At 37.3% G+C, this 20,461-nt stretch overlaps 1 protein-coding gene across 5 annotated transcripts in view; it reads left to right on the top strand.

Annotated features, from left to right (window-relative positions):
- The window catches only part of LOC109085858 (roundabout homolog 1-like), a 141,546-nt gene that overhangs the window by 10,810 nt on the left and 110,275 nt on the right, over positions 1-20,461 (top strand). For all 5 annotated transcript variants that reach the window (XM_042756890.1, XM_042756889.1, XM_042756888.1 and 2 more), the window contains exon 2: positions 10,494-10,820. In XM_042756890.1, the coding sequence (XP_042612824.1) occupies positions 10,494-10,820 (327 nt within the window). The remainder of the gene's footprint in view (positions 1-10,493; positions 10,821-20,461) is intronic.

Genomic DNA, 20,461 nt, shown 5'->3' with positions numbered 1-20,461 from the left:
ATGTTGAAGTGGTATCCTCAGGGGACGAATGACATTCACAGGAGCTCCTGAGTAATTACGGGCAGACAGGAAGTTGCGTGTTGTAAATGCGTTCTTGCTTCTTTTATGTGTTCTCAAGCAACTGGAGAGAGAACAGATGGTGTCATGCTGTCTCAGGCGTGGCCGCCCAGTTTTGATGCTTACACGGGGTAGAGTGTCAGTCTTCAAAGTGCTGGACGTCTGGGCTTTAAAAGGAATCCACCGCTCACAGTTTCGATCTCTCTGAATGATCCACAAAGAATTACGGTCGTAAAGTTATAGCACACAGCATGCAGTCATAAAGCTGTGAAGAGTCAGTGATTCAATATCAGTGAACCACAGAATGATGCGCTCATCAGATTAGCTGGAATTCCCCGGTCCTATCAGCTGTTAAACATCAGGTTTAAGCAATCATTCGAGCAAAGTCTTCTTTACATAGTTGAAATATTAACTGTGATTCACACGCCAACCTGTAATCACAGTTGTGCGACCCAGTAGCGAACCCTGAGGCACTCCTACCGGCATTCCGTGTCCTTGTCATGTACAGTCTCCTGAAAACCGTTATAGGCCATAAGCCATCAGATAAACGCTGATATGTTACCCAACTTCCATTACACTGCAATCTCATCTGCCATCTCCTAAATGATATTTAAAAGGCATTCAACCCCCCCCCCCCCAGCCTTTTTGCCTGCCTTGCTTATGTTTCTGGCAACTTTACAGATGTTGTTTTTTTCTGTCTTGGCATGGAGCCCCGAGTGCCATATTCATCTATGGGCTCATGGTTCCAAGTGAGGGCTCGGGTCAAGTTGTCTTCCCTCTGAGAGGTGAGATTTGAACAGAAAAAACACATAGAGAAAGCTTGACCTTGAGAAAACTCAGATCTGCTGTTGCATCAAATGTGTTTTAATCGTACTTGAAAACACTGTGCAGTACAGTAGGCAAAAATGGAAAGGGCCCTAGGCCAAATGAATATTATTACACACACACACATATATATCTAGAGTGAAAATACTCTGGGTGTATATTATATCAAAAATGTCTATATATATATATATATTTCAACCAAACCATGCCATTCCAACAAAACAACAACAACAACAAAAAGGCATTTTTGCCAAGTACACTTAGAATATTTAATAAATGAATTTTTGAAGCAGTTCATTGACGTGGTCAGCTTGAACTGATTTAGATAATTTATTTCATTGTTGCGAACAAGTCATTGAAATTTCAATCAGTTTATTGAAGTGGACTGTGGAACATTTAAATTTATTGGAATAGTTGACCTGAATCATTGATGCAAACAATACAACTTTTCTGTTGATCTACTGAAGTGGATTGAATCCACTTGCACTGATTGAATCATTAACTTTGATCACTGAGGAAAAAAAAATAATAATAGTAATTTTTGAGTCAGTTCATTGATGTGAATCATCAAATTCATTCACTGATGCAAATAAATCATTGAGTTTTGAACTGATTCATTGAAGTGAACTATTTGAACTGATTTAAATCATTGATTTGAATTATTGAAGTAAATGAATCATTGAGTTTTGAATCAGATTAATTGAAGTTGACAGTTTGAACCTATTGAGATTTAATTAAATCATTGATGCAAAGGAGTCATCAAGTTTTAATTCTATTCATTGAAGAAAACAATTAAATTGCGTTTTGTATAAACTGATTCACAAAAAGGAATCCAACTTAGCAGCTTTAAAGCAATTTGTTCTACTCATGTTTAAATCAGTGCTAGAATTAATTTGCCCTGAATGTTCTCCTTTTTTCCATATAAAAAATGTAAAAGAATGAGAAGTTGCCAGCTTTAAGTTAGTTGGATTTGGAGGTGAAACTGTGAGATGCACTTGCTCTATCCTGCTGAGTTGATGGGAATTTGGCCTGCGTTTTTGGCATGGGTTTGCAAAGTCTATTTAAAATGACTAGAACATCCTCTGTTCGGAAATTAATGTTTCACATTCTTAATTTATTCTTGTGTGTGGTTCTCCTGCTAGTGGGAGTTGTCCTGATATACAGTGGAGACATTGGTCAAAGTCACTCGGCTTTGCCTCAATGGAGAAAAACTAAAACAAGATGTAACTGGCAGAGTGCTTCACTCACACATCTCCCGGTGTAATTCTAAATCTCTTCACTACACACACACACACACACACACTGGATCTTCAGCCTGCATGCTGGCCCATGTTTAATTGAAAATATCATTATTTTGCATGTGCCTAGTGCAGATACCATAGTACAGGCATCACAGCCATCCCCTGAGAATGAAAGCATATTCACATACTGAGAGGTCTCGTAAATATACCCATGAGGGGCTGATTTAATTGTCAGGGACAGTGAGGAAGAGTGACAGTGTCTCTGTGACATGAGCAAGTCAAAATATTTCATTCACTGCTGTATCCAAACAGACGTGGTTGCCCTTGTCCACTAACAAGGCACTGAATCCTGCTGCTGAGAATTTTCTCAGGGTGAGGACGTGAGAACGACATGTGAATTATTTATATGTGGGGAATATGATGCCATTGTACATTGTACATTTCTTTTTTCTGATTTATCATTCAGAAGAAGCCAGCATGCGTCAGGGATTTTGTATGGCCTGACAGTTTCGAAATGCTATGCTATTCATAATTCCATATTTTTATACTTTTTTTTTTTGCCACAAATGAGACTAATTTGACCAAAAATATCTCAAATCAATATCAGGGTGTTTGATTTCATACTGTTTAAATGTATATAGTATGTATAAAGTGCATAGATAGCATGCACATGTTTTATGCATAAACCCTGGGTTTATGCATTTTAGCACACTGTATACTCCCAAAATGCAGTGTATTCAGCTTGACCTTACTTTTTTGCGGTGTGACAGATGAACTGGAAATAATGTAAGCAGTAATTTTTTGACTCAAAATTTATTCAAACTTAAGACGTTTTTACACAAGATTGGATTAAAATAATAATAATAAAAAAATCTATTATATTGTATGTGAGATAACTGGACGTCATCATGCACACAAAGAGGTCATGTGACAAAGTAGCTGTTTGAAATGTTTTGTTACTCTCATGTGTAATCACATCACATTTTATAATAATAATAATAATAATTATATATATATATATATATATATATATATATATATATATATATATATATATATAATTGTTTAATTTGATAGTTAATTAACTATAATCAAATTGTCTTTTTTTCAGAAAAATCTTTTAAAAAAATAGTACACTAATCATGATCCTCAGATCCCATATAGTAGGAGCGAAGCTCAGAATGACTTATGAGTGTCGCACATCACAAGCACACTGTCACTGTACACATCCAGCTTCATCTTCTCTCAGGAAAGCCTCAGCCGTTCTCCATCTGTTTCGGGGTGTCTGTTGAGATTGACTGAAGCCAGAGGCAGAGAGACTGCTCTTGTTGTTTAACCCCTCCAGACTGGGGGGCCCCTGGGCAGGATGGGCCACAGTCTCCCAGAGGAGCCCTGCTTCTCTCTCCGGGCTGCCCCTGAGCCCCACAGCCAGAAGAAACACTGCGGATCTGTTTCACAGCTGACAGAGGCCTTCCTCTCCAGGCTCGCCTTTGTTTCTGAAATCCTCCGCCGACCCCAGATGGGACTCGTGAAGATGGACATTTTGGCTGAGGCCGTGATGTGAAATTCTGAGTTTGAAATATGAGGCCTGGCGTCAGCATTCTGAAGAGTTTCAACAGCACTTTCTTGAATAACGTCAATTGACAGAGAGTGGCAGTTCACTTTTCTGAGCCCTCTGATCTTAAGCCTCATAGTTTTTTCTGTCCTTTACGATTGTAAACTGTCAGTTTGTACTTTATGAAGCTGTCAGACTGTATGAAATGTAGGACTTTGACTTAGCATTTTTCTGGTTTTGTCACTTTCTGAGCACGTTGACACACAAAATGCCATCTCACCTCAACCCTAGCAAGCCCATGTGCTAATGTGGTCAATGTTTCAAATGCAAAAGAAAACAAAAGAAACTGAATGTGTGGAGTTTGTCAAAGCTAACATTAATTATGTTCTAAATCAAGTAGAAAAGCCAATATTAGGGTACAGGTGAGCATCTCATGTCTTGGTTTTTTCAGTATCGCAAAGCAGCTCAGTAAATGATGCTCCACACAAACTCATTTGTTTTTTAGTATTGTAATTTCAAAGTTGTGCTTTAAATTTATTATTATTATTATATTTTAAACTTATGTTTTTTTTAATTTTGTAATTTCTTATTTTGTTGAAAATTTTTATTTAGTAATAATATTAAAAATGTTAATCAATCTAAAATTGATATAAAAATGTTACAAAACTATTTTAAAATATATAAAAATATTACTTACATAATTTCAAACTTTTGTGCCGAACTGTGCATCCCACAGCAAACCTGTACTATTTTTTTTTAATCACAATTTTTATCAGAAAAATCTAGAAGATTTTTTCCCCCCACCCAATCGTGCAGCCCTAGCCAGTATTGATGTTTTATCTGAAGGTCTCTTATGCTACAAGGCTTTTTCTCTGTCAGAAATAAGGCTAAGATACATTGCAAAAGCCATTAATTAGCTGTTTGTGTCAAAATCGTACAGTGGGCATTTGGCCTTAATTAGGTGGGACATGACAAGGAACGTCAGTTGAGTTCTACGATCTCTGGCATTCAAGCAGATCCACCCTCTGGTTTTTATGACTCTCTGACTCAGTTTTACGACGTGTACAGGTGTTGCTAAGCTATGTCTGTGAAAACGCCGAATGCACAGCCTGTGCTTATCTTGCCCAATAAATCCCACTAAATGACCTGCTAATCAGCGATTAATGGTGTTACAAATAGGCCGCGGCCCTCCGTGGTGCAGCCATCTTATCTGTGCTCAAATACTCCTATCGGAGTTGAGCCAGCAGTGATTGGAAGCAGTTCTGAAGCAGCAGAGCAGTGTTGCACGGTGAGTCACGCTCTTCTTTGTTTCAGCGCTGTGCTAAAGGGCATGTTTGCAGGAAAGGGGAATTTTGAGATTCATTAGGGCCTTTGAAAAGTTGCGCATCTATATCTGCACACACTTCAGGCTTGTTTCTTTATCTACTGAGTCATGATAAGGAAAGATAGAGAGATTTTTACCACAGAGCGGGGTAAAGTATCAGTGTTTATGACACAACACATTAACACATCAACAGGAAGTTGACATTATCCATCAGGATTTGATTGCAGTGTGGATATATATAAAGAAGTGTCTTATGCTCACCAAGGCTGCATTTACTTGATTAGAAATACAGTCATATTTTTATCTAAATTATTACAATTTAAAATAATTGTAATATATTTTACATTTCAATTTATTCCGTAAATTGCAGCTATTACTTTAGTCTTTGGTGTCATGATCCTTCAGAAATCATTCTAATATGCTGATCTGCTGCTCAAGAAATATTTCTTATTATTATCAATGTTGAAAACAGTTGCGCTGCTTAATATTTTTGTGAATTTTTTCTAAGTTCTTTGATGAATAAAAAGTTCAAAAGAAAAGCACTTTAAGAAAAGCACATTTGAAACTTTTTTGTAACAATTCAGAAGTCTTTACTGTCACGTTTGATCATTAATGTAGGCTTCATTTTAATATAATTTCAAAAATTTAATTAATCAAAACGTTTTCATAATATCAAGAAAGAATATACATATTATAATATATGTTATTTTAGTATCATTGAGACTATCATAGGTTTTATTAAAATTTTGAATCTTTTTTATATTTTCATTTTACTTTTAGTAATTTTGTTGTGTTTTAGTCATTTTTATTAGTTTTTTTTAATATATCTATATACAAAGTTTTATAAACCATAATATGTTTTATATTCTAGGTTTTTATATGTTTGTATAGTTTATAATCATTTTTTATTTCAGTTTTACTTATATATATAAAAAACTATTTGTTCTATATATACATTTATATATAAACATACCATATAAGTTTTATATAATTTCTTTCTTTCTTTCTTTCTTTCTTTCTTTCTTTCTTTCTTTCTTTCTTTCTTTCTTTCTTTCTTTCTTTCTTTCTTTTTGTTTGTTTGTTTCTTTCTTTCTTTCTTTTTAAAGTCATTAAATCTCTTTTGCTTTCTGTTTCTTTCTTGTTTGATCTGTCTTTCTCTGTGTCCAGTGTCTCTCACAGACTCTACTAACCCGCTGTAGGACATTGGCGTCCTCAGGCGATCGGTGTCTGGTTGTATTTCTCTCTCAGTGCCAGGATCTCGTCTCCTCATTGATGAGGACTCACTGAGAACAGCTCATTTCCATCTAAAGTTAATGCAGCCACTGAAGCTGAACTTATTAAAACTGCCGTGTGACACCTCTCTCTCTCTCTTTCTCTTTCTCTTTCTCTCTCTCTCTCTCTCCCCTCCTCCCCTCTGTGTGGAAGTAAATGAAGTGAACTGCACTGTAGGTTGTAATGTAATTGCACTATGCATGAATATAGCTGTGAGCTGTGTAGTTAACATGGCTGAGAGGTGTGTGGAGTTTTTTAATTGCAAAGGCAGACTAGAGTGAAAGCACCCCACTGATACGCTCTCTGTTCCTCCCAGGCAACTTACCATACGCACACACACACACACACACACACACACACACACCACAACACACACACACACACACACACACACACACACACACACACACACACAAACTCACACACCTTATTGAAGAAGACCCCAGATATAGCCATTATAGATCAACCCAAAATGATTTTTCCCACCTTCAGGGAGCCGTGTGAGTTACTGAGGGCAAGAAGTATTTTATTTATTTATTTATTTTTTTTAAATCTTAATAAAGTCCAAATGAAAAATTAATGTAGTGATAATTTTCAGAATTAAGTCATGTTTAAAGAAACATGAATGAAACCTACTATGTTTAATTGTTCAGTAAATTACATTGTTTATGTATGTAAATAATTGTGCATACACACACATACGTGTCAAATGTTTCAAATAATTTACATTTGATCAAAAATTAATTTGGAAAATATTATTACAATACAATGTAAAATAACTGTTTTCTATTTTAGTATATTTAATGTATTTAATTGTAATATATGTAATTTATTCTTGTGATGCAAATATGAAATTTTTCAGCATCATCATTACTCCAGTCTCCAGTGTCACATGATCCTTCAGAATTAATTCTGATTTGCTGATTTCCTGCTTCAAGAAACATTTCTTATTTTTTAGCAATGTTTGGAACCAGTTGTGCTGCTTAATATTTTCATTCAAAGGTTTGGGGAAAGTAAGAAATATACAATATGTATAAATAAATCTGTTAACTTTCTATTCATTAAAGATTCATGAAATAAATGTATCATGGTTTCCACAAAAATATGTTAATGTCATGTTGTATGCTATCAATTATTGTTATCAAAACTGTCTTCAACATTGATAATAAGAACTGTTATTAATAATTAAGCACCAAATCAGCATATTAGAATTATACACTGTATATATTTTTTATTTAAAAAATTGAATTTGTCTGACCGCATTCTTATTTTTGAATCAAATCAAGCAGAGATTTTCCGGCTTGTGTTGAATCCCTTGTCTGAGGTTTTCCTCTCCCCTTAATTACCTCCAGTGCAAACCTCCAGTGGCTTCCCTCAGCCGATGAGGAAAAATGGAGTGATAGAAGGGTAGCGAGACAAATACGGCCTCACATATTGAGTGTACTTCATGTGTATATATGTAGTATGTTTGTGTGTGTGTGTGTGTGTGTCAGTCTGACAGGAGGAAAATGATTCTTGCCCTAGGCAGCAATCGATCAGATCTTAGATGCTGAAATCCCAGCGTCCCTCCGCTGAGCCTGTGAAGCTGATTAGCTCATCTCATATTCTCAGAGCACAGGAGGAAAGAACATGGAAAAAAAGGAGAGGGGGGAAACCGAAAGGCTACAGGAGACCAAAAACAGTGGACAAGCAAAAGGAAGAAAACAGTCAGATGTGGAAATAAATAGATGAAAGGAGTCAGCGGAGCACTGAGAAAGAAATACTAGAAACACAGCTGCTTTTATTTATTATCCATGAAGAGAGTCTGAGTTATACAGAATGCTCTTTCTTTTTCTTTCGTTCTTTCTATGCATTTTTTGTCTCGTTCACACCATGTATATTATGCTTAAATGTGCTTCACCGTGTAACGTGGCGCCACCCTCAGCAGTACCTCTCATTATTGACCATATGCAGCATTCTACTGTATAAAAAAACAAATAAAAGAAGTACGCCAGGTCTGCCGAGAGTGAGAGCAGGGCTTCTGCATTTCAAAGTGCATTGGGAATATTGCATGTAGTGAGGTCTTCTGACTTAGTGAGTGGACTCATGAGCACCTCAGGAGGAGTAGGAGGAGGAGGAGGAGGAGGGTAGTTTTTCCTTCTCTCCGACTGGATACTTCTCTAAGTAGGACTGCTTTAACAGGATCGAAGAGCCGAACCTGAACAGGGTAACTTAATATGCGGATGCTCGATCTGAGAGATTTCCCTGAGCCATTCTCTTCCTTACATACACACACACACACACACACACACACACACACACACACACACACACACACACACACACACACATATATGTTTGACCCTGGACCACAAAACCAGTCATAAGGGTCAGTTTCTTGAAACTTTCTTTTTTGGCTATTGCTAAAAATATACCCCGGCATCTTAAGACTGGTTTTGTGGTCCAGGGTCACACACACACGTGTGTATATATATATATATATATATATATATATATATATATATATATATATATATATATAAATATATATATATATATATATATATATATATATATATATATAATATATATAATATTTTATCTTATTAATTCTGTGCATTTAAAATAATAAGAATAATAATAGCACTTTTGTATGTACAGCATCAGGTAATTTCTGTACACAAACACTACTTTCTCATGGCTGTTAGCAGACAATAACCATTATGCATTCACTCTGTGTTGTTTGGAGAAAACTACTGGTAGTATATTGTCCTGTGGGCCTGCTGTGTGTTTGTATGCATCAGATAGCACAGCTCATTATCTACCCATTACATATTTACACGTACTGTAAACACGGGAGCCAACAGTTCTTCTCCACAACATGCAAATCAATGAATGCATTACCTCGCTATCTAATGGAGCTCTACTTCCTCAGAAGGGCCGGAGGGAGGGATAGTTGGATGTAAGGAACGGGGGATGGGATGGAGAGAGTGTGAAAAGCTGCTGGGTTGGATGAGGGAATTTTGACCCTGCACTGCCAATTAATCCTAGCTCTTTTTAATTGGGGCTGAATGGACTCCAAAGGGCAGTGTTGAGATGCACAGACACTATATTGTAGCCGTTAGGCATTAAAGATGCAAGCCTCATTTGCATATAAACCAGGTCTTACGGGTGCAGTTCACTGGTCTCTGAACACAAGCAAACGACTTAAGCCCAGAAAGGCAGATTGGCTGTCTCCAATTTTAGCTACTTTTGTATTTCCCTACGCAGTGACTGTGCTTCCTTTACACTTCCAGCCTTCAAATGCACACACACACACACACACACACACACATAAACCCAGACATCCACGGAGCTGTCTGATGTGTGTGTCTCTCTGTAATGCCTCTTATCTCCCTTTTCCTCCACACACCCCCATCCCTAACTTTACAGCCCTCTCATTTCACGTCTTTGATCAGGGAAGTGGTGCACCACTGAAATGAAGTAATGAAGGGCTTCGTTCCCTCCCAGAGCTTTTGTGTTAGTCAAAGCCACACCAACATGTTCGTAGGAACCTACCAACACCTGCTACAGGAATTACACACAAAAATGTCAAGGAATGGTTCATTTTGTCATTCATTCACCTCATGTTGTTCCAAACTAGTGTGCATTTCTTTCTTTGAAAGGAGATGTTGACGCTGCACTTTTCCATACAGTGAAAGTCAATGGTGACCAATTTTTTTAGCTTTTAAGAGAAACTTAAATGAAGAGAATCTGTGCATATCACTGAAAAAAAAAATGGTGTAGAAACAGTTTTCACTAAGAAATTGCTAGTAAACTTCACAATGAAATGGCAAGTAGCACATTGAATTAAAGAAGTTTTGAAATACAAATCTAGAATAGTATTTTCTTGTAAAATGTACACCAATAATCTGTTTTATTTATAACTTCAAATCATTTTTGACTATTTTTTTTTTTACAGTGTATAAATGTTGTTTTCAAAGCTATAGTATCTATCTATCTTAAATATAAATGACATATACATACATCATAAGGGTGTGCGTTAATGACAAAATGACAAAAAATGATAACTATATTTTCTGGAATTTAGTCAGTAACAATAATTAGGCAATGTTTGAGCGTGTTGTTGTGATGGTATATTAAGTAGTTTCCATTTTCTTAATATTTTTTCTTTCTAAATAAAATGATATTAGTATAAACTGATATTAAATGTTATTTAATTATCTCTCTTTTTCTCCAGGGTCCCGTCTGCGGCAGGAAGACTATGCACCCCGCATTGTGGAACACCCCTCTGATCTGATCGTATCCAAGGGCGAACCAGCCACCCTAAACTGCAAGGCGGAGGGGCGGCCCACCCCTACTGTGGAGTGGTACAAGGATGGAGAGCGTGTGGAAACGGACCGGGACAACCCTCGATCCTACCGCATGCTGCTGCCCAGCGGCTCGCTCTTCTTCCTGCGTATCATACACGGCCGTCGCAGCAAACCCGACGAAGGCTCCTACGTTTGCGTGGCCCGTAACTACCTGGGAGAAGCAGTTAGCCACAACGCCTCGCTGGAAGTAGCTAGTAAGTGCTCGGTTGGTTTCTTATCGCGCTGGGTTCTTGTGGTTTATGCGTACATATAGTGTGCCATATTAAGATTTCAGTTGTGTTTGGATAACATAGGCTTAGCAGTTCAGTTCCAAAGGATTTGTATCGTCTTCCAGGAGTGATTTGAAAGAAGGCCAGTCTTAATTTGGCTTTGTGTTTTTGACGTTCCTGGCCTGGAACTGAATATAAAAGAGCCTGTAGCCTCTCCAGCTGAATAGAAAGCGTTTCCAGTTTCCTCTTGGGTCTCTGGGTCTCAATGGACTCAGTGGGTCTGATAATCCATCTGGAGATGGGCATGGTGATCCTGATGGAGGAAACGGGGGTGAAGAGTATAGAATAGGTCTCAGTAGGTGGTCCAGAGCAATAAACACCTTAAATGAACTCTAAATAGTTTGTGATATCTACAGTAGAGATTACAAGATACCTTTATCTGTTACACTTTATTGATGTGTGCTGTATCTCTCTGTCCGATTGGCATTTGTAGTTTTTCTTTTTTCATTTGATTCAAGGAGTTGTGCATCAACGGGGTCGTTTTTTATCCTTTTTAAAGAACCGTTTTTGTGTACAGACTCAAAGCAGATACTTTAAATGGGCTTATTACTTAAAACTTGTGGTTTTCAGCGATTCTTCTTGGCCTCGGACGTGATGTGCATTACATACCGTCTCTCTTTAAACTTGAAAGGACTGATCTCGGATATCAACCGCTTTTCAAGTATGCCTAGGAGCTGTCACCAGCCCTCTTGTTGTAATCTAATCGAGTCAGTGCTGGACCTGGAGGGGGACGAGTCGCTCGTGTAGTGTGTACCAGTGGCATTTCTTACTCACTCTTAAGATCTGCTATTAAAAACTGGCCTTACACTTGTACTCTTGAATAGTTCTTGCATATATTACTTTTTTTATATATATTATTTGTATGTTTTTTTTTGTGTTTTTTTTTATATAATAAATACATTAAGTGTATGTCATTTTATGTGCTTTTGATAAGACTGAGAATTATGTTCGATAATAAACTGAATCCAATTTATATTCTCTGAAAATATTTTAAATAGAGAGTTTTGAGAGAGTTTTAGTATCTTGCAAAATTTTTCGTCTAAAGTAAATTTATCTTGTTTTCCACTAAATATCTTATATAAAAGCCTAAAAACATTAAATCACTGATTTAAAAAAAAAAAAAGACATCTGGTGAATTGTGAACACTAACTAAAGCTATGAAAAAATGATTATACATTATACAGCTGAAAATAAAGCAGATTCTTTGACCCTCCAAACATTTAACTATTGGTCCAAATCTCCATGGTTTAATACAGTTAGTGTTACTATAGAAAAAAACATTTTTGTAAGAGTACCAGTTGTAAAGCTGCAGTGTTTTTATTAGCTTCTGTAGGCCAGTGCTGGTCAAACAGAAACATAAATTTGTATATGTTGAAGTTGGTGGGAAAATCATGTGAGCTCAGAGACTAAAAAGTGAGAAAATATCATGCGGTATATCAAGCAGAGGATGATATACTGTATGCTATTTGTTCTGGAGGCCCTCTTTTTTTTTTTTTTTTTTTTTTTTTTTTTTTTTTTGCAAGAACGAAAACAAGAGGTTTGGCGGGCGGGCGGACGACTTGGCCCGACATGAGGAAAAGCTCGGGCTGTTTGGCCGCAGCCTTCGGGCTGCTTATTCTGAATAAGGTTCAAACAGGACCATAATGACACAGTGGCAAAGCTCAAAACCCTCACTGCCTGTCCGCTCCCTCCGCCTCCTTGACCCGCCGCCACGCATGTAATTACCCACCATGATGGAAACCTGCGACAGGAAGGTAGTAGAATTCCTGCCTAAACTCCCTTTCTCCATCCAAAACTAGACAGTCAGTGTCAGAGGCAGAGAGAAATCTATCACTTCTCGGATATCAACACTCACCTTCTTATTCAGACTGACACTAGGAATGTCAGACGAACTGTTTTCCAAGAAAACCGCCGAAAAGGAAGTTAAGACCTCAAAATGTATTTGTTCTGCCTTGCCTGCTCTTACAAGAACACTGTGTACACAATCTTTCCTTTTTCTTAAGTTATTTTAATAATCCCACTTTTACGATCGCCCAACACCCGGCGGACCATAAATCTAATCCAACTTTCAACAAGCCATGTTTGGCCAGGCAACGACGCTTAGCGCAGATCTGTTGTGGGTTTATTATTAACTTCACGTACAGTAGAGGCTCTGTGCGGTGCAATGAGGTAAAATGGGTCAATCTGGGCATTCGTTTTATGCCCTGTGTACATCCCTGAAGTTGAATTTGCCCCTTTTGTTCCCATGTTTTCCTTTCAATATGAAACATGGAGGATTATAATGCTTCATGTGTCATGCTTTGTTAGAGTATAATGACTCACAGAGGAACAAAGAATGAGAGAGAGAGCAATGTAAGGAAAGATGGGACTGGCTTTATCCATAAGAGCTCACTGTTCACCCCGATGGCTCCGGGCCACGTGTTGTGTAATGTGTAGTATCAGGCTGCGTCTTTAAGGATGACAGATGTGTCTGTTGCAGGTTTTCTCGCACTCTAAAAACAGCTATGAAATGCCGATCAAAGAAAATGGAGTTTTAGGACCCGCATAAATGATAATGTGATATTGTTAAAAGATTGATGGGCAGTAATGTGTAATTTTATTGTTTTGACTACTTACAGTGTGAAAAAGGTTAGATTAGTTAACTTTACTTAATCAGTAGTTTTACTGGTTTTCCAGTTTAAATGTCTAAGAATCCTTAAACTTGATCAAAAGTGACAGTGAAGACATTTATAATGTAGCCAAAAAATTCGATTTTTATTTCAAAAATATTAAGTTGCACAACAATTTTAAGCATTGATGATAATAAGAAATGATTCCTGAGCAGCAAATCAGACTGACTTCTGAAGGATCATGTGACACCGAAGACTGCACTTTTTTAGATATTTTAACTGGAAAATAAGTCAAAAAACAATAATTCACTTATTAAGAAGTAATTTTTTTTTTGCACTGTAAGTGCCATACAAGCTAAACTTTTCCCAAAACTCTAACATTTTTACCTGTAATAATTCTGAGCAGTCAGCTTTGTCCTTTATTAACATGCTAAATAACTGCAGCATGTGGAAAGCCTCTAATTATAGTGTACTATTCCAGTTCTTAGACTGCGGTGGGAATGTGGATCAGTACGCCAGACCCCGATAACCCCGCCAGGACGTGTGGAACGGTCTATAGTGCTCTCTAGTCTTGGGCTAAGAGAGACTTATTAATCCGGGAAATCATTAATCAATAAATAATCTAATTACAGGTTTTTTTTTTTTTTTTGTGGTTAAAACAATTTATCCCAATCTATATAAAAATAATTTTTCATTCCCAATCTGATGCTGAAGTTAAGTTTTGATTGCTGGTTTTACAATTTGTACAATTATGTGGACTGTTATTTAGCACATATTCTCTATGTTGTGGCGATCATGTGAGCATTCAAATCTAGCTTGTGCCGTTTCCCAGTCCCATTCCAGCATATCCTTCCCTTCATTTCCTCTATGTTCTGAATTAGTATTAACAGTAAAAATGACAAAAAGTAAAAAAAAAGTTTCAGGGCTGGCGTGAAGGAGGAGCTGCTGTCGTAAAAGACACAAAATCAGGTTGAGGTTTCATCTGTGAAACGCAGGGGGACAGTTGGCATTCGCCCTCTGAAAGGGTGGATCACACCCCTCATTATTCCCTCCCAGGATGTTCCCCTTCACTACATCTTTGTGCTCCCGCCGCCTTTGATATTCAGACCAGCCCGTTTCCATTATAGCTTCATCATAGCTGTGCAGAATTCACTTCCTCGTCGTTTTCCCCCTCGCAAACGCCAACGGGCGTTCCACTGTTTGCTCTGGAATATTTGTGTTTCATTAAGTTATTATAAGAGTCACGTTTTTACGACGACAAGGGTTTGTGTCCCTGGAGATTCTTTAGTGCAGTTATAATGTCCCATGATATTTTCAACCCTCTTCATACCTCTGCTGACATTTCAGAAATTAATTTAATTGTGTTTTGTTATTTTATTGGAGGAGACACATAGGCGGCACATTTTGGCTCTCAGACTTAACAGTAAGCTAAGTAGCAGCCTTTTCCCCTGAAAAGAGTTAAACGCCATATTGTTTCCTGGAGAAAATGATCTATATTTGAGAGAAGCAGGAAGACAGCGTTCCTCACATCTGCTTTTGAGAAGTCAGTATGGGTAATCGTCGCAGACCGGCTCTCTTTAATTGGCTGGTGGGTGTGTTTCTCCTTCAGCGTCACAGGGACTATTTGAAGATGCCCAGAAATTACAAGGAAAACTAATCTGCAGTGTTTAATTACAGTGCTGAGGGGAGTTACTGACAGCGCTTGGGGGATGAACAGAAATAAAAAAGAAACAAGAGAAGATAAGTGCATGTTGTTCCTGGTTTTTTCCATGTTATCATGCTCTCGTCTCTCTGGAGATCCACACTAGCTCTTGTTTTGTACTCAACCTGATTAACATTAATATGGCTAATTGCTTCAACTTCAGGCTTCCTAACCATGCAACATCTGCCATGCATATTCAGTCATGTGATTCCAACATCTCATTTCTAGTGGCTAGTTGGAGATGTGTGATATTGCAGTTTGGTTGGGATTGTGGCTAGGGATGCTTAATATATATATATATTATATATATATATATATATATATATATATATATATATATATTGTCATCATATCCATTATCGGCCAATATTGGAGATTTTTTATTGGTATTCATTGATATTGGTCTATAATATAGGTAGTTGTGTGCATGCTCAGTTAAGTGTGATCTTTAGCAAATATCGAAATAATCCATCAAATTTTCATACTTTATAATATTGTGATTTTCATACTTTGTAATATTGTTTATAAATGTACTTAGCATTTTAAAAAAAAATAATTTATTTGAATTTTTATTGTATATTTTAAATTTTTATTTATTCAGGTTAATTAGTAAAGTTGAATATTTCCTTAATAATAATAATAATAATAATAATAATAATAATAATAATAATAATAATAATAATAATAAATCGCTTTAAAATAGGCCATTTAGTTGTTATTGGACACAACATGAAACAATTTATTTTTATTTTAGTTTTTTTATTCTAGCAAAACAGTAAATTGAAATGATATATATTATACATAATATTAATAATACTGCTAATAATAATAATAATAATAATAATGGAATACTGACCATAACTTAGTTTTTAATGTTTTTTTATATTTAAACAAAATAGTAAATTAAATAGTTAATTGGATAGTAAATAGTAAATGACATACATTTAGTTTAAATTGAATATAATAACATTTTAATAATATTTTTATATTTTATCATTTTAAAATTCAGCATTTATTGGTTATTGACAGTAACGTGGAAATAATTATCACTTTATCAGCAGTGGACAGAATTTTTATATTATGCTTCTCTAATTGCAGCTGTTGTGCACCATAAAAAAGTTGAATTTCTGTTTGGGACAGAAGATCAGTGCCTGCTTGGTTCAGAAAGTCCTCACTAAGTGGGCTGGAGAATTGTACAGAAAACCAGCGATCTGTGTCTTGAGAGGATAAAGGAATGGCAAGAAGGAGTTTTAGGGCTTTGTTCTGCCCTTGTGGAAGACGAAGATCTCCCACTGCTGAGCTCATAGATGAGGGGAGATGGACGAATGGAAGTAGGGTCGGAAAGTTCACTGCAGTAATGAGTGGTGGCGAGAGCTGGATAGATGGATCACAACTTCAAGGATGGATTGAGTGTGACCCGTCTGTCCTCCTGTATCTGTTCCAGAGCATCTTGGGTGAAGAAATCATACACTTTAGTGACTAGTTCTGATAAGGTTGTGTTATCAGAACTCCCTATATTTGTTTAATCTACGACTTGGACTACGCTGGAAATAAGTACCCATGTTTTGCATACTGGATTGTTTAAATGATCGTTAAAACACTCAGGTTTCCTAAAGATATTGTGAATCGTGTCACATTTGCATAGATATGACTGGAGCAACAATAAAAATCCCCTACCGGCAAAGAAACAGAAGAAGTTTGAGTTCCTTGTGAGGAGAAAAAAATCGCATAGTTTGAACAGATGGTGGATGTTGATCTTCTTTGGGCATCTGGGCTCTGCTTGAAATGGAGGATAGGCAGGTAGATGTGCGAATCGGTGGTAATTAGAGGCCCTCACCATGACCAAGCATTTCAGACGCGCTTTGATCCCAGGAAATGCGCCGCATCCTCAGACAGGTGGAGATAACTTCTCCTGAGGTCATTTTATGGACGGCCGTCCACAAATACAAGGTAAATCCCTCTGGAACCAGCTGGCTTAGCGCAAATCATTCCCTCTAGCGTGCAACTTTAATTTATGAAATTGTTATGGCAAAAATCTGGCATTTAATTCCCGAAAAAGCCTTTATAGTTGTTCTGGGATGTCTTTATAGGGGTTCATTCAGAGTTCTGTCCTTCAGCGGTTCAGTTTGTTCTCACACATCTTGTACGGCCTTGAAGGGAGTTGAATGTGCTGACGCAGCGAGTGCCGCCCCACCTGGGCCCTGTGCGCCCGTCCTGATAAACACAACGTAGCCGGAACTATTTGGTCCTCCTGTGGCAAGAGCCTTGTAGATATGACCCATGTGATTCAGAGTGATTTCCTCTTGGCTGAACTCCATTTGTGATAAACACGGCTGATTGTACAGTCCCTCTCGGTCGGAGGCCCAGATAGGAAGTGTGACTCGGAGGCTAATCTTCCCCCTTCCAACAGAGGGCCCATGTATTAGTCCCGCTGCTGTCTCTAATCCCCCACTTCTGATTTGAGAATCTCCCGTGGCCTTTGGGATTGAGAGGAAAGTGTTTTTCTCTCTCTCTCTTTTTTTCCATGTTTATTTTTTTGAAGCATCTTTATGATGCTGTCCTGCTCTGCTAAACTTAAGCGTTTATTAAAGCAAGGTTAAGCCGTCGCTTGAAGCCTTTCAATCAACTATGGAGTCCAGAAAGGATTTACTATAGTAATTTCAGAAGATGAGAAATATCAGAGATTTTGAGGCAACAGTTTCTTCGTTTATTTTAGAATCAGGCCTCATGTCTTATAAGTGTCATGTGTTTTTAACGGAAACTCCACTGCTTGTTACTTCCTGCTGGAAAGTTCAGGATTAAGTGATGCAACTAAAGTGTAACTCGATGTTTTTTTCCCCCGCGGACATACTATTTCATGCATTCCGTCTGCCCTCATTTGCTCACATTTTTATGATTGTGGTTCTTGGTTGCCTGTTGGTCTAGCTACTGGCTTCTTTTTTTCAAATTCAGAACATTTGTCATTGTACGTTGTATACAAGATGTTTTGTAGTGCTGTCATGATAAGTCCTACTGCTCACGAAAGAGTGAAAGACGAACTGAGAGTAAACAAATGAATGGACAGGGACAGTCCTGTCCTGTCACACAAGTAGCTGTAATAGTTAGCATGGCGAGGTCAGCTTGAACCCCTACCCCAGATAGAGATCTGGCGGAGGAGAGGTGCGTTTGACTTAGCTTTGGACTCTTCAGTTAAAGCTCTAATCCTTCTGGAAAGTACATTACGACATGACTCTGACTTTGGAACAGTTTCAGAGTCACAAATCAGACGAAAGTGACTGTAACTCCAGAACTAGCTGATGAATCTTAGAAACAGAGCGTCAGTAACTAAATCTAATCCTAATTAGCACTATGCTAGATATCAGACGTCTTTCAACTAGTTAGATTCACGAGTTGCATGCTAAACATCACACCAAATCCCTTCCAGTTTGACTGATAGATTAATGGTGTTTGCATAGGGTGATACATCTCAGAAATGTCAAATTACAGGTTCTTCTCATGTTTCCTGATTCGTATCGCTAAGTTTCTCGCTACAGTGTTGCAGGAAAGAGATGAAATTGTCAAATCACTGTCAAAACAGCTGTAGCAGCTAGACGAGCCGTCTGAAAATGTCACAAACACTCACAGAAGCCTCCTTTGTGCGGGTGTGGCTGTGAAACTGTAACATTCCTGCGTAACCCCACACCGCGCAACCATAAAGAAAAGACACAAAGAACATGGATGAAATGATTGAATGGAAGCGGGATAAAGACGAGAGAGCTGTCTGAAAGAAAGCTTTGAAAAGGGTTTTTGGGGAAGGTTTCTCTGGATCTGCCAGGGGTGACTGGAGTGATTTAATTTGAGCAGTGCCTGCGGATCAGGTGACGGCACTGATTTGAGGGTCAGTGTGTCAGGCTATGAGAATTAAGATGGGTTTTGGAACCTACAGTCGTACAGACACCATGTTAAAAACATTTTCTTTGTTAGCCCTTATGAGCATACTATTCCAAAGTACTTAGAAGAACACAGTGTCCAAAAAACATGGTATTGCTGTGGTAAATGTCCCAAAAAAGAGAGAGAGGGAAAAAAACAAAACATATTTTATACCCAAACCATGATAATACCATGATAAATTCACCCCCCGCCCCCTATTATTCAGCAAGGATGATTAAGTTGTAGAAAATGTGTAAACAAATTGTAAAAATGTAAATATAAAATATGCTTATTTATTTATTTATTTTTAACATATGCACTATTAATTTGATTTTGAACGTATTTATTTATGTATATATTTATAGTTAATTTTTAATTTATAAAAAATAATTAATGTAAAAATTATTTTTATTTCTTTTTATTGTAATTTATTGTATTAATTTTAATTAATTAAATTGGACAAGTATTATTATACATATACATTATAATAGATCATTTGATTATAAATACAATAATCTATGTGTATAAATAATTGTATATAGACAGTAAAAGAGTCAATTACACAAGATTTCTTAATTGATGAGAATGATGAAACATCCATTTAAATTTCTTTAAAGAGTGACAGTAAAGTCATTAATAATGTTATGAAAGATTTCTAGATTGGGTCAGGCTGCATAAATGATAAATCACCATATAACAACAGAATGACTCAAATGGTAGAGCCAGCCTCAGTATTTCCATAATATTTAAAGTTGCAACCACATTTTGGAGCTAACACAGTTATTTGTGTTTTATTTTAAATGCCATGGTAACTAGAATACCATTTAAAGTTATTGTTAACCCTGCAAAATCATAAATTAGCATGTGCAACCACAATTTTAAAGCAGATGTTTTGTTGGGACTGGTTTTCAGGGCCACCGAGTGAAGTGAACTTATGTTAATTGAACACCAGAAATATGTGCAAACACCGGTGGGAACTGTAATAATATTTGGAGTTCCTCCCCAGTTCTGTGCACCACAGTGCAGGTGTCCTCAAGGACACTCCTCACTTTCCCAACACAGCTGTGGGTTTTGTTGCAGGTGTGTGTGTGTGTGTGTGTGTGTGTGTGTCATTGCCTCTGCTGTGGTGTGCTCTCCCTCATTAGACCCTTTCCAACAGGATTACCAGAGTGCCGAGTCTGCAGGTACTCTTATAAGTTAATTTCACCTGCTGTTTGGGAGCCATAATAGCTTATTGATTGGCTGACAGAGATGCACTGGGGCAGCGTAGAAGGACGTCCGGCGGAGGAGGAGGGGATAAGTTAATCGCAGTTGGACGCGGGTGAAGAGAATTCAATCAGACAACC

Source organism: Cyprinus carpio, chromosome A5 (genome assembly GCF_018340385.1).
Source record: "Cyprinus carpio isolate SPL01 chromosome A5, ASM1834038v1, whole genome shotgun sequence".
Classification (NCBI taxonomy): domain Eukaryota; kingdom Metazoa; phylum Chordata; class Actinopteri; order Cypriniformes; family Cyprinidae; genus Cyprinus; species Cyprinus carpio.
Note: the sequence above shows the minus strand (reverse complement) of the source record. Positions and strands in the feature narration are given on the sequence as shown.